The sequence below is a fragment of the Phyllosticta citriasiana genome, assembly GCF_038021145.1.
Source record: "Phyllosticta citriasiana strain CBS 120426 chromosome Unknown IWZ02scaffold_1, whole genome shotgun sequence".
NCBI lineage: Eukaryota > Fungi > Ascomycota > Dothideomycetes > Botryosphaeriales > Phyllostictaceae > Phyllosticta > Phyllosticta citriasiana.
The window spans coordinates 1,677,478-1,696,424 of NW_027117278.1; the positions used below are offsets into that span (position 1 = coordinate 1,677,478).

Genomic DNA, 18,947 nt, shown 5'->3' on the forward strand with positions numbered 1-18,947 from the left:
TCTATTAGCTTCTTAGCTCCTAGTAATTATACGGCTAGGGGGTCCTAGAATAGATAATGTTCGTTAAAATCCCCTATAAAGAGAGAGGGGGTTTCTACCTTATTATATTTTAGGACCCTCTCTATCGTACGAGGAAGGTTTTTATTAGCTTAGGTTTACCTAGCTTCATTATACACGTTAATAAGGCGAGTTTATATAGTTAGTCCTTCTATCTCTAGTACGAGGGTGTCCTTACTAGGGAGGATATCTAGATAAAAGTTAATCTAGACTCCCTATATAAATCTTAACTAGTATACTAGCGTATAGGGGCGTTTCTACCCGTATAAGGGGAGGATCTAGTAGAAAGATAGGTAGTTAACTAATTATAGACTTCTATCTTACGTTACTATCTATAGTTCTTATATAAGGATTAGGTAGACCCCTATCTCTACTATAAGTTAAAGGGCCGTCTCTATAGGTAGGAGGCTTTTATTAAGGTTAACTTATAGGATTAATTAATTATTTTACGTCTTACTAGAGCTATAGGCTATCTAAGATAGAGCTATCTATAGGGGATACCGCGTACGTTTATAAAGTAAGTAGGGATGCCCGGCTAAAGAATCTCGTATAACGAAGTATAATTCTTAGTATAATGTCGGTATAGGGTTATTATAGATAGATAGTTTATCTAGGCTCTTTTTAGGTAAGGGGGGGCTAAGAACTAGCCTTCCTACCGTTATCTAAGTAGATAGGTAGCATGAAGTAAGAGTAATAAAAGGAAGGGGGACGGGAATTAATTAATTAATTAATTAATTAATTATTTTACGTCTTACTAGAGCTATAGGCTATCTAAGACGGAGCTATCTATAGGGGATACCGCGTACGTTTATAAGGTAAGTAGAGATGCCCGGCTAAAGAATCTTATATAATAAAGTATAATTCTTAGTATAATGTCGGTATAGAGTTATTATAGATAGATAGTTTATCTAGGCTCTTTTTAGGTAAGGGGGGGCTAAGAACTAGCCTTCCTACCGTTATCTAAGTAGATAGGAAGGGGGATAGAAAGAAGGCGTACGTAGAATAGTAAATATAGTATAGGGTAGTAGGTAAGGTAGATTATATATACGCTCTACTATAGCGTTCTAGTACTATCCCTAATAGTAATCTTCTAGCTAGCTAGTATAGTTAGCTAATATGTTTATATATACTATACCCTAGTAGATACCTTCATCTAACATACGAATTTAAGTATAAACTATTAACTAACTTCTCCTTAGAATAGCTCTCTATAGGGTATAGAGGCTATTTTCCCTCTATTATTATCGTACGCCTTAAGTACTTCCTATATAGCTTCTCTCCTAGTAGAGCTATAGAGTAGGTAGTTACTAATAAGATGTTATAGTATTTATTAGGTAGTATTATTATAGCTATAATTATCCTAGTCTATCTTACTAAACCGTAATAGGTAGGCTCTAAAGTAGCTATAGTTTAGTTTTAGTTAGAAGTAGGCTAATACTTCTAGTTATCTATACTTAGGGAGTTAGATAGATATCCTTAGTATAGATAGAAAGTTATATATATATAACCCCTAAGATAGTATTATCTATACTTCCTAGTATTATATAGTATATACTATCTATTCTACTATAGTTCTTTATTATACGCACATCCTAAGTAGGGTAGTACTTAAGTTATTATTCTCTAGGGTTAACCTAGTAGCCTCCTTTATAAGGGTATCTACTTATAGGTTTCCTCTAATCCCTATATAGCTAGGGGCCTATAAGAAGGTAAGACTACCTTATCTAGCTATAATTAAGTAGCCTACATCTATGGCTTAAAGTTATAGTCCTTAACCTAGTAGGTTAGACGGGGTCTAGAGGCGGTATAGTACAGCTTAGTTATCTGCGTATACTATGATCTGTTATCCTGGCCATTTCTAGGCAGCTAGCTCTGCAGCCCTTATAAGTGCTTCTAGTTCTCCATCGTATACGAGCTGGTGTGGTCCAGTGTTTGCTCTGTAGCTTACTACTGCTCTTGCGCATCTGCTCCACTATTTGCACCTTACCCCCATTTCTCCTTTTTTTCGTCTCTCCGCCTTCCCTATGTCAAATTTTGGATACAGCTACACTGGATCAGAATCCTTCAGCAGCGTCAAAGTTGCGGATCAAGTCGTAGTAGAAACGCACGCCCTCGGCGTGGGACACGATGTCGACGCGCTCATCGACCGTGTGCGCGTTGAAGCGCGTGCCGTCGCGCGCAGGGCCAAAGCGGTAAATGTTCTTGGTCAGGTCCCAGTAATGACGCGTGTCGGTGTTTCCCTAGACGGAGAAGGTCAGCTTACTGATGCGTGGACGATATCCCGGGGGGAGCGGGAGAAAGAGGGGTTCTGGCTTACAGTCATAATGTCACCGACTGGGATGACAGTCTTGCCCTTGTACGCGGGGACGTCTTCGAAAACCTGGCGGACGGTGCCGCTGAACAGGCTCCACACGGGGTTGTCGAGCGAGGTCGGGCTGATGGGGGCAGGCGGCATGTACAGGGTCGTGTTGATTGTGACGCTGCCGGCGCTGCGCTTCTCACTCGGGGCATCGCTGAAGCCAAAGGCGTCTAGGCTGAGGTGGTGCTTGTGTGCAATCGGCCGCAGCAGCTTGGCCGCGTTGTTCTCGACCTTGTCGACCGAGTCGTGCGACGCGATCCGGTAGTTGACGGCGGCCGTGACGCTCTCGGGCAGCGCGTTGACCTTTTCGCCGCCGCGGATAGTGTCGACGGCTTGCGAGGTTTGCAGGATGAACCTGTCGTCTTCTCGACCCTTTGCGAGACGCGTGCCTAGACCCTTCTCGTTGGGGTGTCTGTTCGAGAGGGCATGGCGCAGCCAGGGCTCGACGTCTTTGGGCGAGTATTTGACCTGGCATTCGAGGAGGCCACGGAACGGATTGTCTTGCGTCAGACGCGGGGTGTAGGGGTTCGCCTCGAGCTCTGTGATTAGCTCAGCCATGATGCCGATGCCAGTGTGTGGTGGTGGTGGGGCGCGAGCTATGGCCGCCTTCGACGTCGACAGCGAGAAGCAAGTCGGCGTAGCCTTTTTCGCCTACTCCGGGGAGAGCGTAGATGTGGTCACCAAGTGCAGTGAGGCCCATGCCACCCTCATCGATGATGGAAGAAATGCTTTCTGGCTCATATCTCTTGTTCAATTCGGCCGCGAGGAAGGCTGCTCCCCGATCTCCGCCCACTTCTTCGTCAAAGCCAAAAGACAGGATGATTGTCCGCTTGGGCTGGAAGTCTTGCTCGAGAAGATCTTCGACTGCAGACAAGATACCAATCAAGTGGTTCTTGCAGTCCACCGACCCACGTCCCCAGAGGTACTGTCCGTCATAGTGTGCCTCATAGGGAGGATACGTCCATTTGTCAGGGGAGGTCGCCGGCACTACGTCTTGGTGTGCCATGAAAAGGGCCGGCTTCAGCTTCTCGAAAGAGCCAGGGAAAGTGTAGAGAAGGCCATATTTGTTGATTTTCTCGAGTTTGAGCTTCTCATGCCTGCTCATATCAGAATAGTGCCCATTGACTCTTGAAGGATAGGTACAATGAAGGTCGAAACTAACACCAACGGGAACAATTGAGCCAGGGTAGCATGAAAATCATCAAAAGTCTTGTATCGAGGATCCTCGTCGACATCACCATTGTCGTCGTAGCTCTCAGTGGGAACTCTAATGGCAGCAGAAAGTCGCTCGATTTGTTTGGCAATGGGGCTGTCGTCCAGGAACTTGGACGATTTCTCGAGCCCATCTTGAGCTGTAGGAGGCTCCTTGGCGAGAGGGCACCAAGAGTCGACTTTGTCGTGCTGGATGCGAAGGCTGCCGCCCCCACCTATGATGCCATGGGGGACGCGGGCGAGGGCTGGGAAGCTCCAAAAGCAAGCAGCAGTCGTGAGAGCGGCGACTAGAGCGATAGATCGCTTTTTGGGAGCCTTCTTGGGTGGCGGGGGCACGAGTAGCACATGGTGGGCAGTGGCCGGTGGATGCATTTTGAATGCGCACATCTGCAGCCAGTCAAGAGTGGGCGAGTAGTGCGATGGCGATAGGGGCACGGCATTGATGCGGAGAGACGCAGCAAGAGAGGTGCTGTATGTATCCATCTTACCACGATTCGCGTTTGCTGCCATCCCTGTCGTCTCTCCCGGTCTAGGTAGGTACATGTACGGTACCTAGGTACTGTAGCTCAGGTCGTGTAGCCGATGGCGACAAACCTAAGGCCGAATAGAAGCAAACGCGAATCATTCGAGGATTGTCTGTCTAACTAGCAAATTTGAACATGTTTGGTATAGCATAGCATAACGACCGGTGCCATCTGATCGGAGCCCAAACACCGTCAACAAATTGCCAGCCCAGCCTGCAACACCGGCACCACACTCTGCACATCAGTCAACGAGCAAGGACACATCTCAGTAATCCCATCCATCATCCGCACTCGGACCCTTGCTCTTCTTGTTGACTTCCTGCGCGCGGTACATGTCGGCAACACGGTCACTGCTCGTTGCCTCCTCCGGTTTCTTGTCGTCGCGAACGCGGATGAAGCGGGGGAAGCGCAGACTGATGCCCTTGCCCACGCCCAGCTCCTCAATCGCTGCGCGGTACCGGGGAGACACGGTGAGGTCGGCGCTCTTGACTTCCCACACAAAGCGCGGTTCGAACCACACGTCGGGCTGGTCAGTGTTGCCAGACGAATGCGAGTAGAAGGGCTTGGGCTTCTCGATGACGTGCTCGGAGAGGGCGGCGTGGAGCGAGGCGAGAGCTTCATCGCTGAAGCCTGTGCCAATGTTGCATACGGTTTGGTATGTCTCCGAGTTTGGGTCGTAGCAAGCGAGCAGGAACGCGCCATAGACACTGGTGCGCTTGCCTTTGCCATAGTAGGCACCCAGCACAACGAGGTCAAGCGAGTCTCCCAGATTATTGAGATAGTCTTTCTTGACTTTGAGCCAATTCTGGGAGCGCTTCGAGGGAAGGTAGTTTGACTCGGAGCCATCGAGCATCTTGACCATCAGACCTTCGCAAGAGGCCTTGATAGAATGATCGAGGAGCTCCTGAATCTCAACAACATCAGAGGCGTCTCCATGCTCCGCGAAGCTGAATTCTCCTTCGACGGGAACAAACGAGTTGTGGAGAAGCTCTCGTCGCTCGCGGAAGGATTTTCTGGTGAGACGCTGAGGTACTGTCAGTGGAGATTCGATGGGATATTGGCGAACAGATCATACCTCGCCGTTGAGATACAACAAGTCAAAAGCAAACACGCAGACTTTGACCTTGACATCCTCAACCTTGACGTCCTTCCTCTTGCGTGTCATCAACTTCTGGAAGGGCAAGACCTTCTTTTCCACCATGTCCCAAGCGACTGTCTCGCAGTCAAGCACGAAGCTCTGTGTATCCTCCTTGACCCACGTCGGAAGTTTGGACAGAATGTCTGGATATTTGCCAGACAGATCCTCCGAGTTGCGAGAGAAGATGTTGGCAACTCCTCTTTCCGTCTTGCCTGCTGCTGGTGCTTCAGTGCCATCATAGGTCTGTTTCGCTCCGTGGGCGACAAAGTGGATCTGGGCACGTTCGCCGTCGTATTTGTATTCACACGTAAAGCTCTTGTTCTCGAATCTCTGCAAGACTTCGGCGATGGATTTGGTCGGATTCGCAAGCATGGGCTTGATTGGAACGCCTGGGTGGAGAGTGCAGTATTTGGGTGCCTTGTCAAGGCCATGCTTGAGCACAACAGGAATGATGTCCTCGTAGCTGGGAAGTTCGCTGGGAATCGGTCAGCTCGTAGGCCCCTCAGACCTGAAGCCATGCCAGACTCATACCTGTAAACATCCTTCAAAAGCTGCTCGCTCTTTTGAAGTTCTTCGGGAGTAGGCATCGTTTCAAAGGTGGCATCAAGCTTATATGCAGCCAAAGCGTGCGCGAGGCAGAGGAGCACACTTTGCTCGGCCAATCCTAGACGCAGCTTTCCTTCAAAAAATCTGGTGATGAATTTGGCCTCGCTCGGGCCCCCCTTCTCGTCGGAAGTGTCCACTTTTCCATGGGCGTCAGCGGCGCAAAGGAGCTTCGTCATGATACCAAGCTTGCTCTTGTTCGTTCCAGAACCGGAAATCCTGGAAATCTTGATCAAGTCCTCGCGGACACTCCGGACGCTGAGGGGCTTTGGTTTGAACATTGTGGGCTGGTTCGCTCTGCTTTGAGCTGCGACCAGACCCCAATCTCCCACTTTGTTGTGCTGCTCCACAATCTTCTTTTTCTCACGACCAGTCGCTTCTGCAATAGTCTGCTGAATGAGAGCCTCACCCACGCCAAGTTCAATGCCCTTGTAGTCAGCAGCCAGCTTGTTCACCAAAAGGAGAACGATGTGCAGCAAGTCGTCGGGTGTCAAGCGGAGAACCTGGCAGAAGAACCTTGTAGCATAGTTTTGCATCTCGAGTCGCCCACTCGTGTTTTCGATTTTGGACATGACCTGGCAGAGGGCGGCAAAGGGAACGGGTTCGCCGGCCTTCCAGTCTTCGCACATTCCATGGTTGAATGTTTTTTCCCATGTATTTGCCTTCTTGCTGGAAGCCTTTTTGGTCTTGGTCGGCGCAGCCTTAGGAGGGGGCGAAGCCGATTGCCTATCAGATTCCTTTTCGGCAGAACTCGCATTGGAGTGTTTTGAGGATGGAGGCTCGGAAAGCTCATCTTCTTCAACAGCCGCCTTCTTCCTTGCCGCTGTGGACTTGGCTTTGGTCTTTGGCTGTTTGGGTGACGCAGGCTTTGTAGCCTCCTGCTCGTCTTCGGGATGGTCGTTTTGATTTTCCGTTTTGGATTTTGCCTTGGACTTTTTGGTCGACGCAGCCTTCGGAGCCTCTCGCTCTTCCTCGAGGCCATCCTCCACTTTCTCCAGTTTGGCCTTTGCTTTGGACTTCCTAGGCGATGCCTTTGGCTCGTCAAGGCTTTCGTCTCTGTTCTTCTTAGCTGTCGACTTGCGCTTCTTCCCGGGCGATTGTGGCGTGGCGGTTGCCTCCGAAGCTGAGTCGTCATCTTTCTTCCTCCTTGTTCTGCGCTTGGTCGTGACAGGCTCTTCGTCTTCTTCACTCTCTTCTCGTGTCCTCTTCTTCGAGTCCAGTTGTGCTCCGTTCTCGCCACTCATCTCAGCATCTTCTTCCACAGCCTCATGTTTTCCTTCTTGTCCGTTCAAATCGACATTGTCCTTTGTGGATTCATCGACAGGAGCATCGCTGGTCTCGGTGGATTTGCCTTTGGTTTTGGTCGAGAATGCGAGCCTGGATTGGCGGGGCTCAGCCTTGGCACCGGCAGGCTTATTGAAGAACGATCTGCACAGCGTCAGAGGAGCTTGCTGGAAGTATTGATGTTGCTAGTCGTGGGAAAGCGTGCCCTAACGTCTTTTGATTTGGCTTGACATACCCCAAGGTAGCCTGCTGTTTCGGAGGCATAGCGACGGAAGTGAAGTCGTGCCGAAGCGGGACTCGAGCGATGGAGGTGCGCAATTGAGAGCCGCGAGGTGAAACCGAAGGACCGCGGGATATGGAGCTCAGCAAGCAACGCAGGGAGAAGAGGCGTCGTGGTTCATATAGTTGTTGGCGCAGTCGCATGGCAAGAAGGAAAGGTGCTGTACAAGTCGGGTGAGTACGAATGGCAGGCGCCAGTTCAGGCAACGCGACGGCAGGCGACGAGACGCGTCGTGCTGATTCGCGCCAAGATGTCATGACTCGCTAGCGCTGACGCCCCAGCTAGCTTCCTTGACAGTTGACATAACCACCTACAACCGCCGCTTCATTGACTGCACTTGGTTGCCTGTGTACTTTTTCTCGTCATTATCGCAATGGCTTCGATGGTATGGAAAAAGCGATCCGATCAAAACCAGTCCCCCACAACCGTCGCTGAAGACACTCCAATGACCAAGGCTTCGGATCGTCCGACGTTGACGCCGCAATTCTGCTTCAACCAAACGGCATTACGCGGTACGTGAATGGTGGATTCGAGAGATGGCCTCCTGTCACCTGGAAAGACAAACTCTCGTCACTGCACTCACAAGTGCAAAGCAAATTCTAACCACGGTTGCTCTGACCAGACTTCCTTCGTTTATCCCGCGCGACCATCGACGACTCCATCACCCAGAATTTAAACTCGCTCCTGACACCCGCCTCCGCCGGCTTCGATCCCTCGTCAACACAGGTCCGCTCGACTCTCCCACCCGGCACCAAGCGCCAGATACCGCCGTCAAGCTGCCGCTACTTCAAGGACAAGGTGCTGTTCCCGTCGTGGCAGGTCCGCTCCGACGTCATCAACTACTGCGTCAGCGTCGCCACATCGCCCGACCCCGACGACCCGGACGCCATCCTGCGCGAGGTGGAGAGTGCCAAGGCGAGGGAGACGATAGTCGACGAGCGGTTAGATCCCTACAGCTCGAGATATTTCCCGCGCGAGGCTCGGACGGAAATGCTGGCCAATGTGTTGCGGAATGAGAGAGGAGTGGAGAATATCATCAGAACACGAACGTGGCAGCTAGTCTCGGAACGATGTGGAGACGAAAGCAGGAATTTCGAAGAGGCCTTTGATCAGTGGAGGAGACAGCAAGATAAAGCCCAACCGCAGCAACGTCGATGAGGCATGTTGACTGTGAATGCTCGCTTGTCGCTCTACGCTTGGATCGACGAATATCCCTCATGTACACCACATCTTCAGACTACATTGGGAAAATGGCTACGAATCTCTACTCAAGGATGGGCTGTCTTTGGCGTCTGGGTGCATTGCTGTGTTGTAGATTGTAAGCGTTCAAGCGGGTTCTGGAGTCAGTAAATGAACGATTAATCAAACATGACAACTAGCTCCTGGCTTCGCTGATTTCCCAATGGCTGGACGTGGTGCATTCAGATGATTGCTGGATGTATGTAGGGTTCACTATTTGACATGAAGCTCAACCAACTGGTGTCGGGAGACATGACATCTCTCTGGGTGCTCCCATGCCATTGGACTGCTCCCTGGCTATACTCGTGTCGTCAAATTGCTGCTCCTAATTTGAATCCCGATGGAGTTGAGAGTGACAGCTTCCTGGGTCAGCCGCGGTGCTAGCAGTTACCGTTCATTTTGGATCTCACTGTGAAGGGAAGGAAGAAGGGGGAGATGATCATTTTTGGTGAAGAAAGCAACTTGAAGCCAGGTACCCTTATGCATGCCATCAACGCACTTCAAGAAAATGGTATATGTATGGGCAAAAGGATGTCTCGCTAATCGCTCCCTCCTCATCAAACGGGTATGGTAGGGAAAGTCGGAGAGATGAAAAAGGGATGAAACGAGTCATTGTATACTCGTCCTTCCATGAACCACGAAAATATCCAACTGACAGCAACCGCTCAGTAGCCACGCCGCCCGTTTCGTGCCTTGTTCCGTGCAAAACGCCTTTGAAAAGTTACCAGAGACTTTCCTGTTGCCCGTTCCGCGCCCTAAAAAAAAAAAAAAAAAAAAAAAAAACTCCTTGTCCCGATGCTTGCAAGTACACGCACATTCGCCGAGTCCACCATCCCATGCTTTTTGTGTTGGTGAGGTAGAAAAGAAAAAAAAAGAACTCGGGGCTCGTTTGGCATCAGATGAAAATGGGCCGGCCCTCTTTCCCTGGATGATCCAAGGACAGAAGCTTGCGATATGCCACAAGAAGAAATGTCGAATCTTCGAGAATGGGTTGAAAAGAGCGGCTCCGGTGACGAATATCGTCAGGGTAATAAGGTCCGACGAATGCTCTCGATAAAAATGGTAGTCCGTAGATTAAAGCAGGCATCAACATACCCCGCTGCAAGATTCGAAGCCTCGTTGGCTGTGAGATGACTCCATGGCTCAACGGCCTTGGGGATCCTTGGTCGTAATCGGCCATCGTTCACGTCATGTTGAACGAGGGGTGTGCGTGACGACTGTTCGCCCAGGCGCTGCGGGAAAAACGGAGCAAATGTCGTCAGGGCAGCAGAATGGAAGCAAGTCTATGGTTTCCTGCGTAGAAGCACAACAGCAGCGAATCAATCGCCGAGGATGTCATCAAAAGTGAAGCGATCGGTTCCACCCCACAATCTCAATGAAGCAGCCCTTGGTTGTTGGTAGCCTCGACGACGTTGTCGGAGAGATTGATGAGAAGTTGCGCGAGGCAACGCTTCGTAGCGGCATCATCGCGCAGGACGGAGGAAAAGGTTGCGTCTCGCAGAGGCTCTGGTAGACATTGGCGCAACGCTTCGCGTGCGCGGGCATTGTCACTCAACCTTGGGCTTGTCAGCTTTGGCAGTCGCACGGTCACGACAGAAGAAAATACCTGAGAAAGCAACGAACAACGTGCTTCAGCAGACGGACAGTCTGCTGCTCAACCAGCTGATTGACCATGTTCGAGAGAACTGTTCCAACCGCATAGAAGCGCTCGTACGTCTGGCAAATGTACGCAAGTCCCAGATCATCCAGCAGAATCTTTTGAACAATGAAGATGGCCACTGTCTTGCTCAGCTCAGAACCCGTCTCCATTATACGAAGGCAGAGGGGGATGATCTCAGTTGTCAAGAGGAAGTTGATGACGTCGGACGAGTCGTTCTTGACAAGTGCGCCAATGACGCCGAGCGAGGTAAGGCGGAGGTACTCAAAGGGACGGGACTTGGAAGTCGTGTTCAGGAATGGGTAGAGGAATAGCGGAATATGCGCTGTTCGAGTGTGAGCAACTTTCTTGGACCTTGTCAGGCTGAGACTTACCGCTCAGGAAGAGACCACGAGTGTCAGTGTGCGAAGCAACGCACTGAAGTAGAGCGAGGGCATTGCATACGCGGTTGGAAGCGGCCGCTGTGAGCTGCGAAGGGTTGAGCAGAGGGTAGACGGAGATGATTTCCTGGAGTAGAGAGGTCATGACGCCTGTGAGGAGGCCTGTTAGCGGGGTCATGGAGGCGCGCTTTGCGTCCAACATGCACATACCGAACGAATGCCACAGAATCAAGGCCAACTCGGGTACCTGCTCGCGCTTCTTGCTAAGTTCGAGCAAGGCGGTTTCACGAGTCGCGGGGTTCAGCAACTGCGCGATCCACTCAAGCACGCGCCGGTTCTCTTCACTGACACCCTGGTCGACCGTCATGCCCTGGTCGTGGGCTGCTGCGGCCATTCCACCCATACCAGCGGCAGCAGAGGCATTGTTGCTGGCGGCGATGCGGTTGTAGTGCTGCTGCTGGGCGGCGGCGGCGGCGGCAGCGGCGGCTTGAGCTTGAGCGTGCTGCTGAGCAGCGTGGTGGGTGTGCGAGGAATGGTGGGTCTGGGGCCAGTCTGTCGGCGGATGCTGGTATTGGTGAGAGAAGACGTGTTGGCCCAGCATGGTCAAGGCTAGCGGAGGGTTGCTGGATAGGTGATGGGGTGAGGTTGATGACTGCTGCGTCGCGCTCAAAGGAGTTGTGGCGGAGCGGTGACGAGGTCTGGAATTGGGGAGGTCGAGGTGCGGGCGAGAGGTGGATGAGTGAGTGAGTGGGTTGGTGTGGGTTAGTCGGTTGGTAAGGGCAAGGCAAGGTAGGCAAGGTAGGGTAACTAGCGGGACACGGGCGAGGACTTGGTAGATGCCGAGCCTAGAGGTGCCTAGGTAATTAGGTACATGTAGGTGTTGCAATACCCGATGGACGCCCGGCCGCCCGCCAGCAGATTCACTTCACTGCCGACCGGGTCCAAGCGTGCGTCGGCTACCTCTATTCTACGGCGGACCACGCGCACCCAGAACACATACCCCGTCACACGAGTGGTTGGTAATTCGTCTTCGTCTATCCATCTGCTGCCCTCAATTGTGTCTACATGTCCCCCGCCAGCACTGCCTCCCCTCTCTGCCGCAATTGCTGCTACATACTGCTGTTGCCTATCCATATTAGAGGCCGACCCATTTTGCCCCAACCATGCCCTCTCAGAACCGAACAACAAACTACCCTATTTCCAACGAAAGAAATTCGTGACAGGTGGCAACTCCGAGCTGAGCTGAGCGCCCAGTTTCAAATACACACGGGACCGGTTTCTGCTGTCTTTGGACTCGTGTCCATGTAAAATTCAGCAGTACAGCGAACGTCTCGCGGCCACAATTACAGCCGCAGCTCATCCAAAATCTTTTGCGCCAAACTCTTATACTGCCAGGTGCCTCCGTCTACTTTCTTGAACTGGATCCCGTGCAGCGAGAGCAGAGGCACCTTGACAATGTAAATCTCAAACTTGAGCACCATGCTTCCACCCATGTCGCTCTGCACGTGTGTTGTTGTCTCGCCTACGGGACGCGACCGGTTCGCGCCCTTTGCCTCGCCTGGCTCGCTCTCCTCCGACTCCTCCTCTGCGCTCGTGTAACTGGGGTCTGCTCGACGCGGCTGCCGTGCCGACTTGGGAGTCTGTGGAGTCTTGTGTGCGTCGCGGAATTCGTCGCGCTCGCGTTGCTCGGGACCTCTTAACCCAAAGCTGATTTTCCTTCTGTGACTGAGGCTGCCACTTGGAGTTTGATTCGGACTCGTCGGAGGGTTCGGCGTGTTGTCGCTTCCAACAGGCACATCAATGCTCGGCACGTGGCGGCATTGGAATCCGCTCTTGCTTTCCCAATACTCGACGCCTAGCTGCTTGAGAACGCGGATCAAATCCGCACGAATGACTGGAAGAGGCTTGCTGCTAGTCGTAGACACGCTGAACAGTCCTTTGAGGTATACGGGCTTTATCGTCTCGGAGTTGCGACCTTCTCCAGCAGAATCGTTTGCCTCGGCAACTTCTTGATCCGTCTCCTCGGGAACGTTCGTCTCAATGGCCTGCTCTCGCCTCGCACGACGAGCTTGAATACTCTCTCTGCGTGCGTGACCGAGAGATTTAGTCCTGACAGCGGGAGCGCTTCTCGGTGGCGCCCCGAGCGCAACCTCCTCAGACGCCGTGTCCGGCACCGGCCTCGACCGCGCTCCACTTACACTCGACTTGTCCGAGCCGCTGGTGGGCGGCGGCTCTTGATGTCCTTCAGACACACCTCGTCGCATAGTTTTGCGGCGCATGTCAGCCGAGTTGACGCTGGTCGATCTACCAAGTCCCTTGAGTCTCTGAGTGGCATGGATGCTAGGGCTGGGCGGTGCAAGCAGGCCTGGGTGCTCCGAGTTGTCATTGACGCCCTGTGGCAGAGATGGAGACTGGGCGGCCCTGTCGCGTGCCTTGCGCACTGAAAAGCTCCGCAATGGGAAACCTAGGCCCTCCTTGGCTGGCTGTTCGTTGATCTCGGGGGGCGCTTGTGGCGGTTGGGACCTGTCGCGAGGGATGTGGTCGCGGTGGCGCCGTGTGCTGAATCGCCGGAGTAGTCCAGCTGCTGTGCTCTCCTTTTTGAGGGGCGCAGGATCGTTGGGAGGAGTTATGACTGCGGGAGGAGTGTTGTTCGCCGGGTTGGGAACATTCAAGTTCATCTTTTTGAGATCGTCTGCGACCTCATCTTCACCATGAGTTCGTGCCCTTGGCCGTGACCGCCCGCCAGTTGGCTTTTCACCAGCCATCTCGTACGACGAAGCATTGGTGTGTGCTGCCTCGGGGGGCGCCAGGTCGGGGACTTTGAAAGGCTTCTCTCCCGCCATCTTTGGCATGCTCATACCACCAGGGTTTTCTTCCTTCCGTTCGCGATCCTGCTTCTCTCGAACGAGGTAGTACACGGAAATCAGCGGACTAAAGGCATTGACCGGGTCTGCCCCAACGGCGAGCTGCTCCGACGAAGAGTTTGTGAGGGTGTCCCGACTCATGGAATTTCGGCGCTTGTAAAAGTCAAAGACACCTCGCTTCTTCTCGGTTTCGGGATTCTTGTCCTGGGCCCTTTGTGCGGCCATGCGGACTGCGGCTTGGTATTCTTCTGATTGGATGATTTTGGTAAGCTGCGACGTGATATACTCCGGAGTTCCAAAATCGAATCCAGTCATCTTGTCAATGACCTGAGAGTCGAGAGGAAGCTGTAGTGGTTCTCTTGGAGGAAGAAAATTCTCTGGCGACGAGTTGAAGCCCTTGGTTATCCATGGGTGAGACATGATTTCAGTCAGAGCAGCTCGTTGCTTGGGATCGGTCACAAGCATTCTCGAGATGAGGTTTTTGCACTCTACAATCATTGTCAGCAATACTCGCGTATCTTCGTATTAGGCATCTTACCTGCTGTAAGCCAAGGTGGGTACTCTACGTGTCCCTTTTTGATTTTGGCATGCAGCTGAGGCATACTTTGATCGTCGAATGGAACTTTGCCGCAGACAAGGACATATAACACAATGCCAAAACTCCAAATGTCTACCTCGGGCCCCGTATACTGCTTGGCCTGGAGCAGCTCCGGCGCAGCAAAGTACAGACTGCCACAAAAAGTCTTGAGCTGACTCCGGGGGGAGAAGAGGTTGCTGAGCCCAAAGTCAATTATCTTGATGTCTCCCGTCTTGCTGATTAGAATGTTTTCGATCTTTAGGTCCCGGTGGACGATGCTGTTCCGGTGACAATAATCGAGTGCGCTAGCAATCTGGCGGGCGAACTTGCGCGCTTGCTTCTCCTTTAGGCGCCCGTGGGAAATAATGTAGTCCAGCATCTGCCCGCCATTGACATACTCGCAGAGCATGTACCAATGATAGTTGGTCCGGACCACGTCCCGCATGCCACAGATGTAAGGATGGTTCACCAGAGTCATGATAGCCGCTTCCCTTGCAGTGCGCACTTCCTTCGAGTGGTCGGCCCTCTCTCGATCCGCTTGGTTGCGATGCTCGTCGGTAGACTGTCGGGGGACGATTTTGACCGCCACCTGCAGAGTGTCAGCTTTGTACTATTGTTCTCTCACACACACACGCGCGCGGTGGCTGTATGTACCTGTTCCCCAGTTTCAAGATTCCTCGCCAACTTGACTTTTCCCATGCTGCCAGCACCTATTGTTTTGCCCAGCGCCCATTGTCCAGTTTGAGCTGATATGGTGGTCCTCCGCCGGCCCGAGGAATTGGTTGGCGGTGCATGGCGAGGCGGTTCAGCAGTGGTTCCGTTGGTTGCAGCAGTTGCCGCCGCCAAAGAGTCGGGCCCGTAGCGAGCATGTCTGTTGTGGGAATTGCTGCGCTGGTCGGGCTGGGTAACGGCGCGATCTCTCGACTCGCTCCGACGCGGGGGAAGCTTCTGATCATAGTCCCTCTTGACCGGATTCGCCAACGCGGCTTGCTGCGATGAGTGACTCAGGCGAGCATGGCCGTGTGATTGGGATAGGGAGCGATGGGGAGAAGCGGCCGGGGGAGCGGCGGTGGAGCGGACCGCGGTGGACTGGGTACGCGTCGGGCGGGCGGCGGAAGAGTTGTGGACGACGGCCGGCGAGGACATGATGTTGGGGCCAAGGAGGAGCAGGCGATGAGGGCGGAATGAAGGCTTAACGCAGGGTTGGAGGACTGTGCATGAACCACTATGGGGGGAGGTAGATCAGCGGCACAGGAAGTGGGCCGTGACGCGCCGATTGACGCTCGGCGGATGGCAGGCCGTTTGCGAATGATGTAGTATTTCAGAGGCACGGCTTACATGGGATGTTTGGAGCCAACGGCGAAACGGGGACCGGGACGCAGACGGAGCGTGTAGGGGAGACGGAGGGGCGCGTCTGTTTGCTTGCGACCTGGAACGTGGAGAGGAGGCCCGAAGCTGTTTAGGCGTCGGAAGCTGTCATGCGCAATGCCGTGCTTACGTACAAGGCCGGCGCCAGGTGGCAGCGGTGCAGCGGACCAGCGGCGGTAGCGGCGGCGGCGGCAAGGCGGCGACAAGAAGGTGCCGAACGCGATACGAGGAGGAAGAGATGGAGCGTAAGCGTTGAGAGGTGACGGTGTTGATGATGTTGCGGGGTGCAAAGGAAGGGCGCGGAGCTGAAGAGTGCGAGAGAGTGGAAGAAGACGGAGGCTGGAGAGACGGAGCCGGAGGACCAAACACGGGACGGGGCGACGCGAGCGAGACAGAGGCAACAATGTTTCGACAGCACTGAAGTGAAAATGGGAAATTAGGACAGCGGAGATGCAGACATGTACCGCCGTGAGTGGGTGGATGAATGGATGGATGGATGGATGGATGGATGGATGGATGGATGAACGATGAACGGGAGCAGGATGAGATGAGATGTGAGCGCGCGCTGATGTCCACCGCCCACCTGTTCCTGTGCCAATGCAGAGCCAGAGCCAGAGCCAGAGCCAGAGCCAGAGCCAGAACAGCCACCAGCTCATTGACTGTCAGTGACATTGCAGCCATAAAAGTTACTGTCAACGTCGTGTTCGCCTTGCCATCCCTGTCCGCCATTAACTGACGGCGAGTCTTGCAGGGGTCTCGAAACTCCGTCACCTCGTCCACCCACTTGGCAAATTGCTTGGTAGCTCCTCGCTCATCATTGTGTTTCCCGTTGCCCATCCGTTCAAGTGTTCCACTTGTTTCGGACGCGGCGCCTTTCTGCCGCTGCCTGCCAGGGCGCCGAGTGCCGGCAGCCGCCATCTTGGACGACACCTCCACGCCATGTCACTGCTCACCTCTCTGCTCACGCTCACGCCCACACTCCGCCATCCCCCCACGGTCAATGCGCCCTTGCACATCATCGCCAGCTATACCTAGCCGTCGCCCTCCATGTCCTACTACAAACGCTCGCGCGCCACTTTCGAGGCCGATTTGCAGAAGCAGGAGTCGCCCTACGCCCTATTTGGCACCCCATTACCGCCTCTCGATGAAAACACCCGTGATGATGGATCATACGTTCCGCTTTGGAAACAAGAGGTTACTGATGAACGCGGCCGCAAGCGTCTTCATGGTGCCTTTACCGGTGGCTTCAGCGCAGGGTAAGCTCGTCTCCATCCCGTCTTGAAAGGTCAGAGCAGTAACTACCATCTAGTCTAGCTACTTTAATACTGTAGGCTCCAAAGAGGGATGGAAGCCTGCCACCTTTGTATCTTCGCGGACAAACAGGCACAAAGACCAAAAGAATGCTCAGCAACAAAGACCAGAGGATTACATGGACGACGAGGATTTGGCCGACGCCGAAGAAGCGCGCAAAATCCAGACTGCTGGAGCCTTTTCAGGACTGGGTTCCACTGGAGACGACCTGTCGCAACGCGATGCCCTCCTCGGGTTGGTTAAAACAACAGGCGAGACTATGGGTGTCAAACTTTTGCAAAAGATGGGCTGGAAAATGGGCCAAGGAGTTGGCCCCAAAGTGCGCCGGAAAGCTCGCCTGGACCCTGGTGATGACGCCAGTGCCGATGCGGACCGTGGAATCCATCTTTTTGCGCCTGAAAACTCGCCCATGATTGCCTTTGTCCGCAAAAATGATCACAGAGGATTGGGTTACGAAGGCGAAGCGCGCTTGTCCAATGTCGACAACCCGGCCGACAACAACAAAGACGACGAACATGAAGAGGACAGCGGCTTCAATGTCTCTTTGAGGGCCAAAACAAAGCCCCCAAAGGCTGCAAAGCGGGGTGGTTTTGGTGTTGGCATATTGAATGATACTGGTTCGGATGAGGAGGATCCCTACGAAATGGGCCCCAAAATTTCCTACAATCGGGTCATAGGCGGGGACAAGAAGCCCAAAAAGAAGGTTAAGTCATCAGGAGCCTCTGCCAACCCCCTTCTTGGCACGAAGCCTGTTTTCATCTCAAAAAAGGCACAGAGTAAAAAAGCGGATGGCTTTCGGAAATGCCACGACGGCCGCCTCCCGCTCGATGGATTCGTCTTGGCAACTCAATCACTCTCTCTTTCCGACGATGGCAAATATGCTCCACCACAACCACCACCAGGCTGGAGTAGCTCAAAGACATTGGCTTCAACAAGCGAAGACGCACCATATCGATCAACCGCCGATGCTGCCAAATCCTCCACGCTGGACGCCAAATCTCGAGCCGCCATCTTGGGTGAGCAAGCACTACCCGGAAAATCCGTATTTGATTACCTCAGTCCCGCCGCGCGAGAGCGCATAGCCGCCGCCACCGGCAAAATAAACCTACCAGCCGCGCGCGGCGAGTTCTTCGAGGGACCCCAGCAAACGGATGCCGAGAAGCGCAAAACGCTGTGGAACCTTGTACCTGCATTGGATGCATCAATTGCAGCTGCGGCCTTGAATCGCGGTACGAGCGGGTGGATGCCTTATGCCGAAGATGTGCAGAAGCGCGCTCGTTACCGCGCCTTTCTTGAGCTCAAGGCAGGACAGGCCGACGCCCTGCCCGAACGCCCCGCGGGCATGACGGTTGACGACTGGGTTCGCGAGCTCAACGAGTTTGCCCAGGCCGCCAACGTCTTCAAGCCCATCAGCGGCCTCATGGCTGCGCGCTTCGTGTCGTCATCGTCACAACCAGCCTCGAGCTCGGGCGAGTCGCAGAAGGAAAAGGACAACCTCATCCGCAAACCGGCGACGCCTCCTGCGGACCCGGCCGAGCAGGCCGCCCGCCTCGGCATGTACGGCCCTCTGACACGGCAGGTCAAGCCCTTCTTTCCGACCCGCTTGGTCTGCAAGCGCTTCAATGTCAAGCCACCGTCAAACGTGCAGCCGGACCAATCGACGCAGCAGCAGCAGCATGCAGACGCTGCCACATCGTCGGCCCCTCCCCCGCGCGACCTCACCCTCGTCCCGGACTCGGCCATCCACGCCATGCTGCGGGATGCTCCCGATGCGTTTCGGATGGCGCAGGCCACCACCACCACCTCTTCTGTATCTGCCCACGAGGAAGAGCCCGCCGGAGCAAGCTTCTTGCCGACTCAGGCGCCGGTTGATGTCGAGAAGAACGAGGCGCTGGAGGCGCGGAGGGCGGGAGACGAGGTGTTCAAGGCCATTTTCGGAAGCGACGACGAGGATGAGGAGGATTGATTGATTGATTGAGGGAGCGAGCTTCCGCGAGTTGGACCGCACGAATGCTCCCTGTTTCTACTGCTCAAAGTTGTCGAAGGGCTCTTAAAATCCTACGACACAGGAGCTTGATTTCTCCCTGTTTGCTG

At 53.6% G+C, this 18,947-nt stretch overlaps 6 protein-coding genes across 6 annotated transcripts; 2 read left to right on the plus strand and 4 right to left on the minus strand.

Moving 5' to 3' along the window:
* Positions 1-1,679: 1,679 nt before the first annotated feature.
* Positions 1,680-4,080, minus strand: IWZ02DRAFT_495926 (putative vacuolar carboxypeptidase Cps1). Its single transcript, XM_066770157.1, has 4 exons — positions 3,579-4,080; positions 3,072-3,513; positions 2,375-3,022; positions 1,680-2,297 (listed from the first exon to the last, which is right to left on the minus strand). Exons 1-4 carry the CDS (start codon positions 4,013-4,015, stop codon positions 2,112-2,114), a joined length of 1,713 nt encoding a protein of 570 aa, XP_066627193.1. The 5' UTR covers positions 4,016-4,080; the 3' UTR covers positions 1,680-2,111.
* IWZ02DRAFT_472949 (DNA ligase) lies at positions 4,081-7,640 on the minus strand. The gene is made up of 4 exons (XM_066768979.1): positions 7,383-7,640; positions 5,822-7,321; positions 5,228-5,765; positions 4,081-5,176 (listed from the first exon to the last, which is right to left on the minus strand). The coding sequence occupies exons 1-4, from the start codon at positions 7,598-7,600 to the stop codon at positions 4,418-4,420; spliced, it is 3,015 nt and encodes a 1,004-aa protein (XP_066627194.1). The 5' UTR covers positions 7,601-7,640; the 3' UTR covers positions 4,081-4,417.
* A 129-nt stretch (positions 7,641-7,769) lies between these two features.
* IWZ02DRAFT_439632 (caffeine-induced death protein Cid2) lies at positions 7,770-8,957 on the plus strand. Its single transcript, XM_066766791.1, has 3 exons — positions 7,770-7,842; positions 7,912-7,969; positions 8,080-8,957. Exons 1-3 carry the CDS (start codon positions 7,831-7,833, stop codon positions 8,613-8,615), a joined length of 606 nt encoding a protein of 201 aa, XP_066627195.1. The 5' UTR covers positions 7,770-7,830; the 3' UTR covers positions 8,616-8,957.
* Positions 8,958-10,068: 1,111 nt separating this feature from the next.
* On the minus strand, positions 10,069-11,334 carry IWZ02DRAFT_370122 (cell differentiation family, Rcd1-like-domain-containing protein; the record flags this gene model as incomplete). The annotated part of the gene is made up of 4 exons (XM_066764486.1): positions 10,069-10,252; positions 10,303-10,678; positions 10,728-10,883; positions 10,944-11,334. The coding sequence occupies 4 exons, from the start codon at positions 11,332-11,334 to the stop codon at positions 10,069-10,071; spliced, it is 1,107 nt and encodes a 368-aa protein (XP_066627196.1).
* A 742-nt stretch (positions 11,335-12,076) lies between these two features.
* On the minus strand, positions 12,077-15,320 carry IWZ02DRAFT_486702 (uncharacterized protein; the record flags this gene model as incomplete). The annotated part of the gene is made up of 3 exons (XM_066769288.1): positions 12,077-14,085; positions 14,136-14,763; positions 14,829-15,320. 3 exons carry the CDS (start codon positions 15,318-15,320, stop codon positions 12,077-12,079), a joined length of 3,129 nt encoding a protein of 1,042 aa, XP_066627197.1.
* Positions 15,321-16,142: 822 nt separating this feature from the next.
* Positions 16,143-18,819, plus strand: IWZ02DRAFT_412200 (uncharacterized protein; the record flags this gene model as incomplete). Its single annotated transcript, XM_066765729.1, has 2 exons — positions 16,143-16,798; positions 16,857-18,819. Exons 1-2 carry the CDS (start codon positions 16,590-16,592, stop codon positions 18,817-18,819), a joined length of 2,172 nt encoding a protein of 723 aa, XP_066627198.1. The 5' UTR covers positions 16,143-16,589.
* Between the last annotated feature and the right edge of the window lie 128 nt (positions 18,820-18,947).

Coding starts and splice junctions, on each gene's coding strand:
- IWZ02DRAFT_495926 (XM_066770157.1), bottom strand. CDS start 4,015: ATGTGCGCATTCAAAATGCATCCACCGGCCACTGCCCACCATGTGCTA. Junction 3,514..3,578: donor GCTCAATTGTTCCCGTTGGT/GTTAGTTTCGAC, acceptor TGATATGAGCAG/GCATGAGAAGCTCAAACTCG. Junction 3,023..3,071: donor ACATCTACGCTCTCCCCGGA/GTAGGCGAAAAA, acceptor TCGACGTCGAAG/GCGGCCATAGCTCGCGCCCC.
- IWZ02DRAFT_472949 (XM_066768979.1), bottom strand. CDS start 7,600: ATGCGACTGCGCCAACAACTATATGAACCACGACGCCTCTTCTCCCTG. Junction 7,322..7,382: donor CCAAATCAAAAGACGTTAGG/GCACGCTTTCCC, acceptor GACGCTGTGCAG/ATCGTTCTTCAATAAGCCTG. Junction 5,177..5,227: donor TGTTGTATCTCAACGGCGAG/GTATGATCTGTT, acceptor ACAGTACCTCAG/CGTCTCACCAGAAAATCCTT.
- IWZ02DRAFT_439632 (XM_066766791.1), top strand. Junction 7,970..8,079: donor CAACCAAACGGCATTACGCG/GTACGTGAATGG, acceptor TGCTCTGACCAG/ACTTCCTTCGTTTATCCCGC.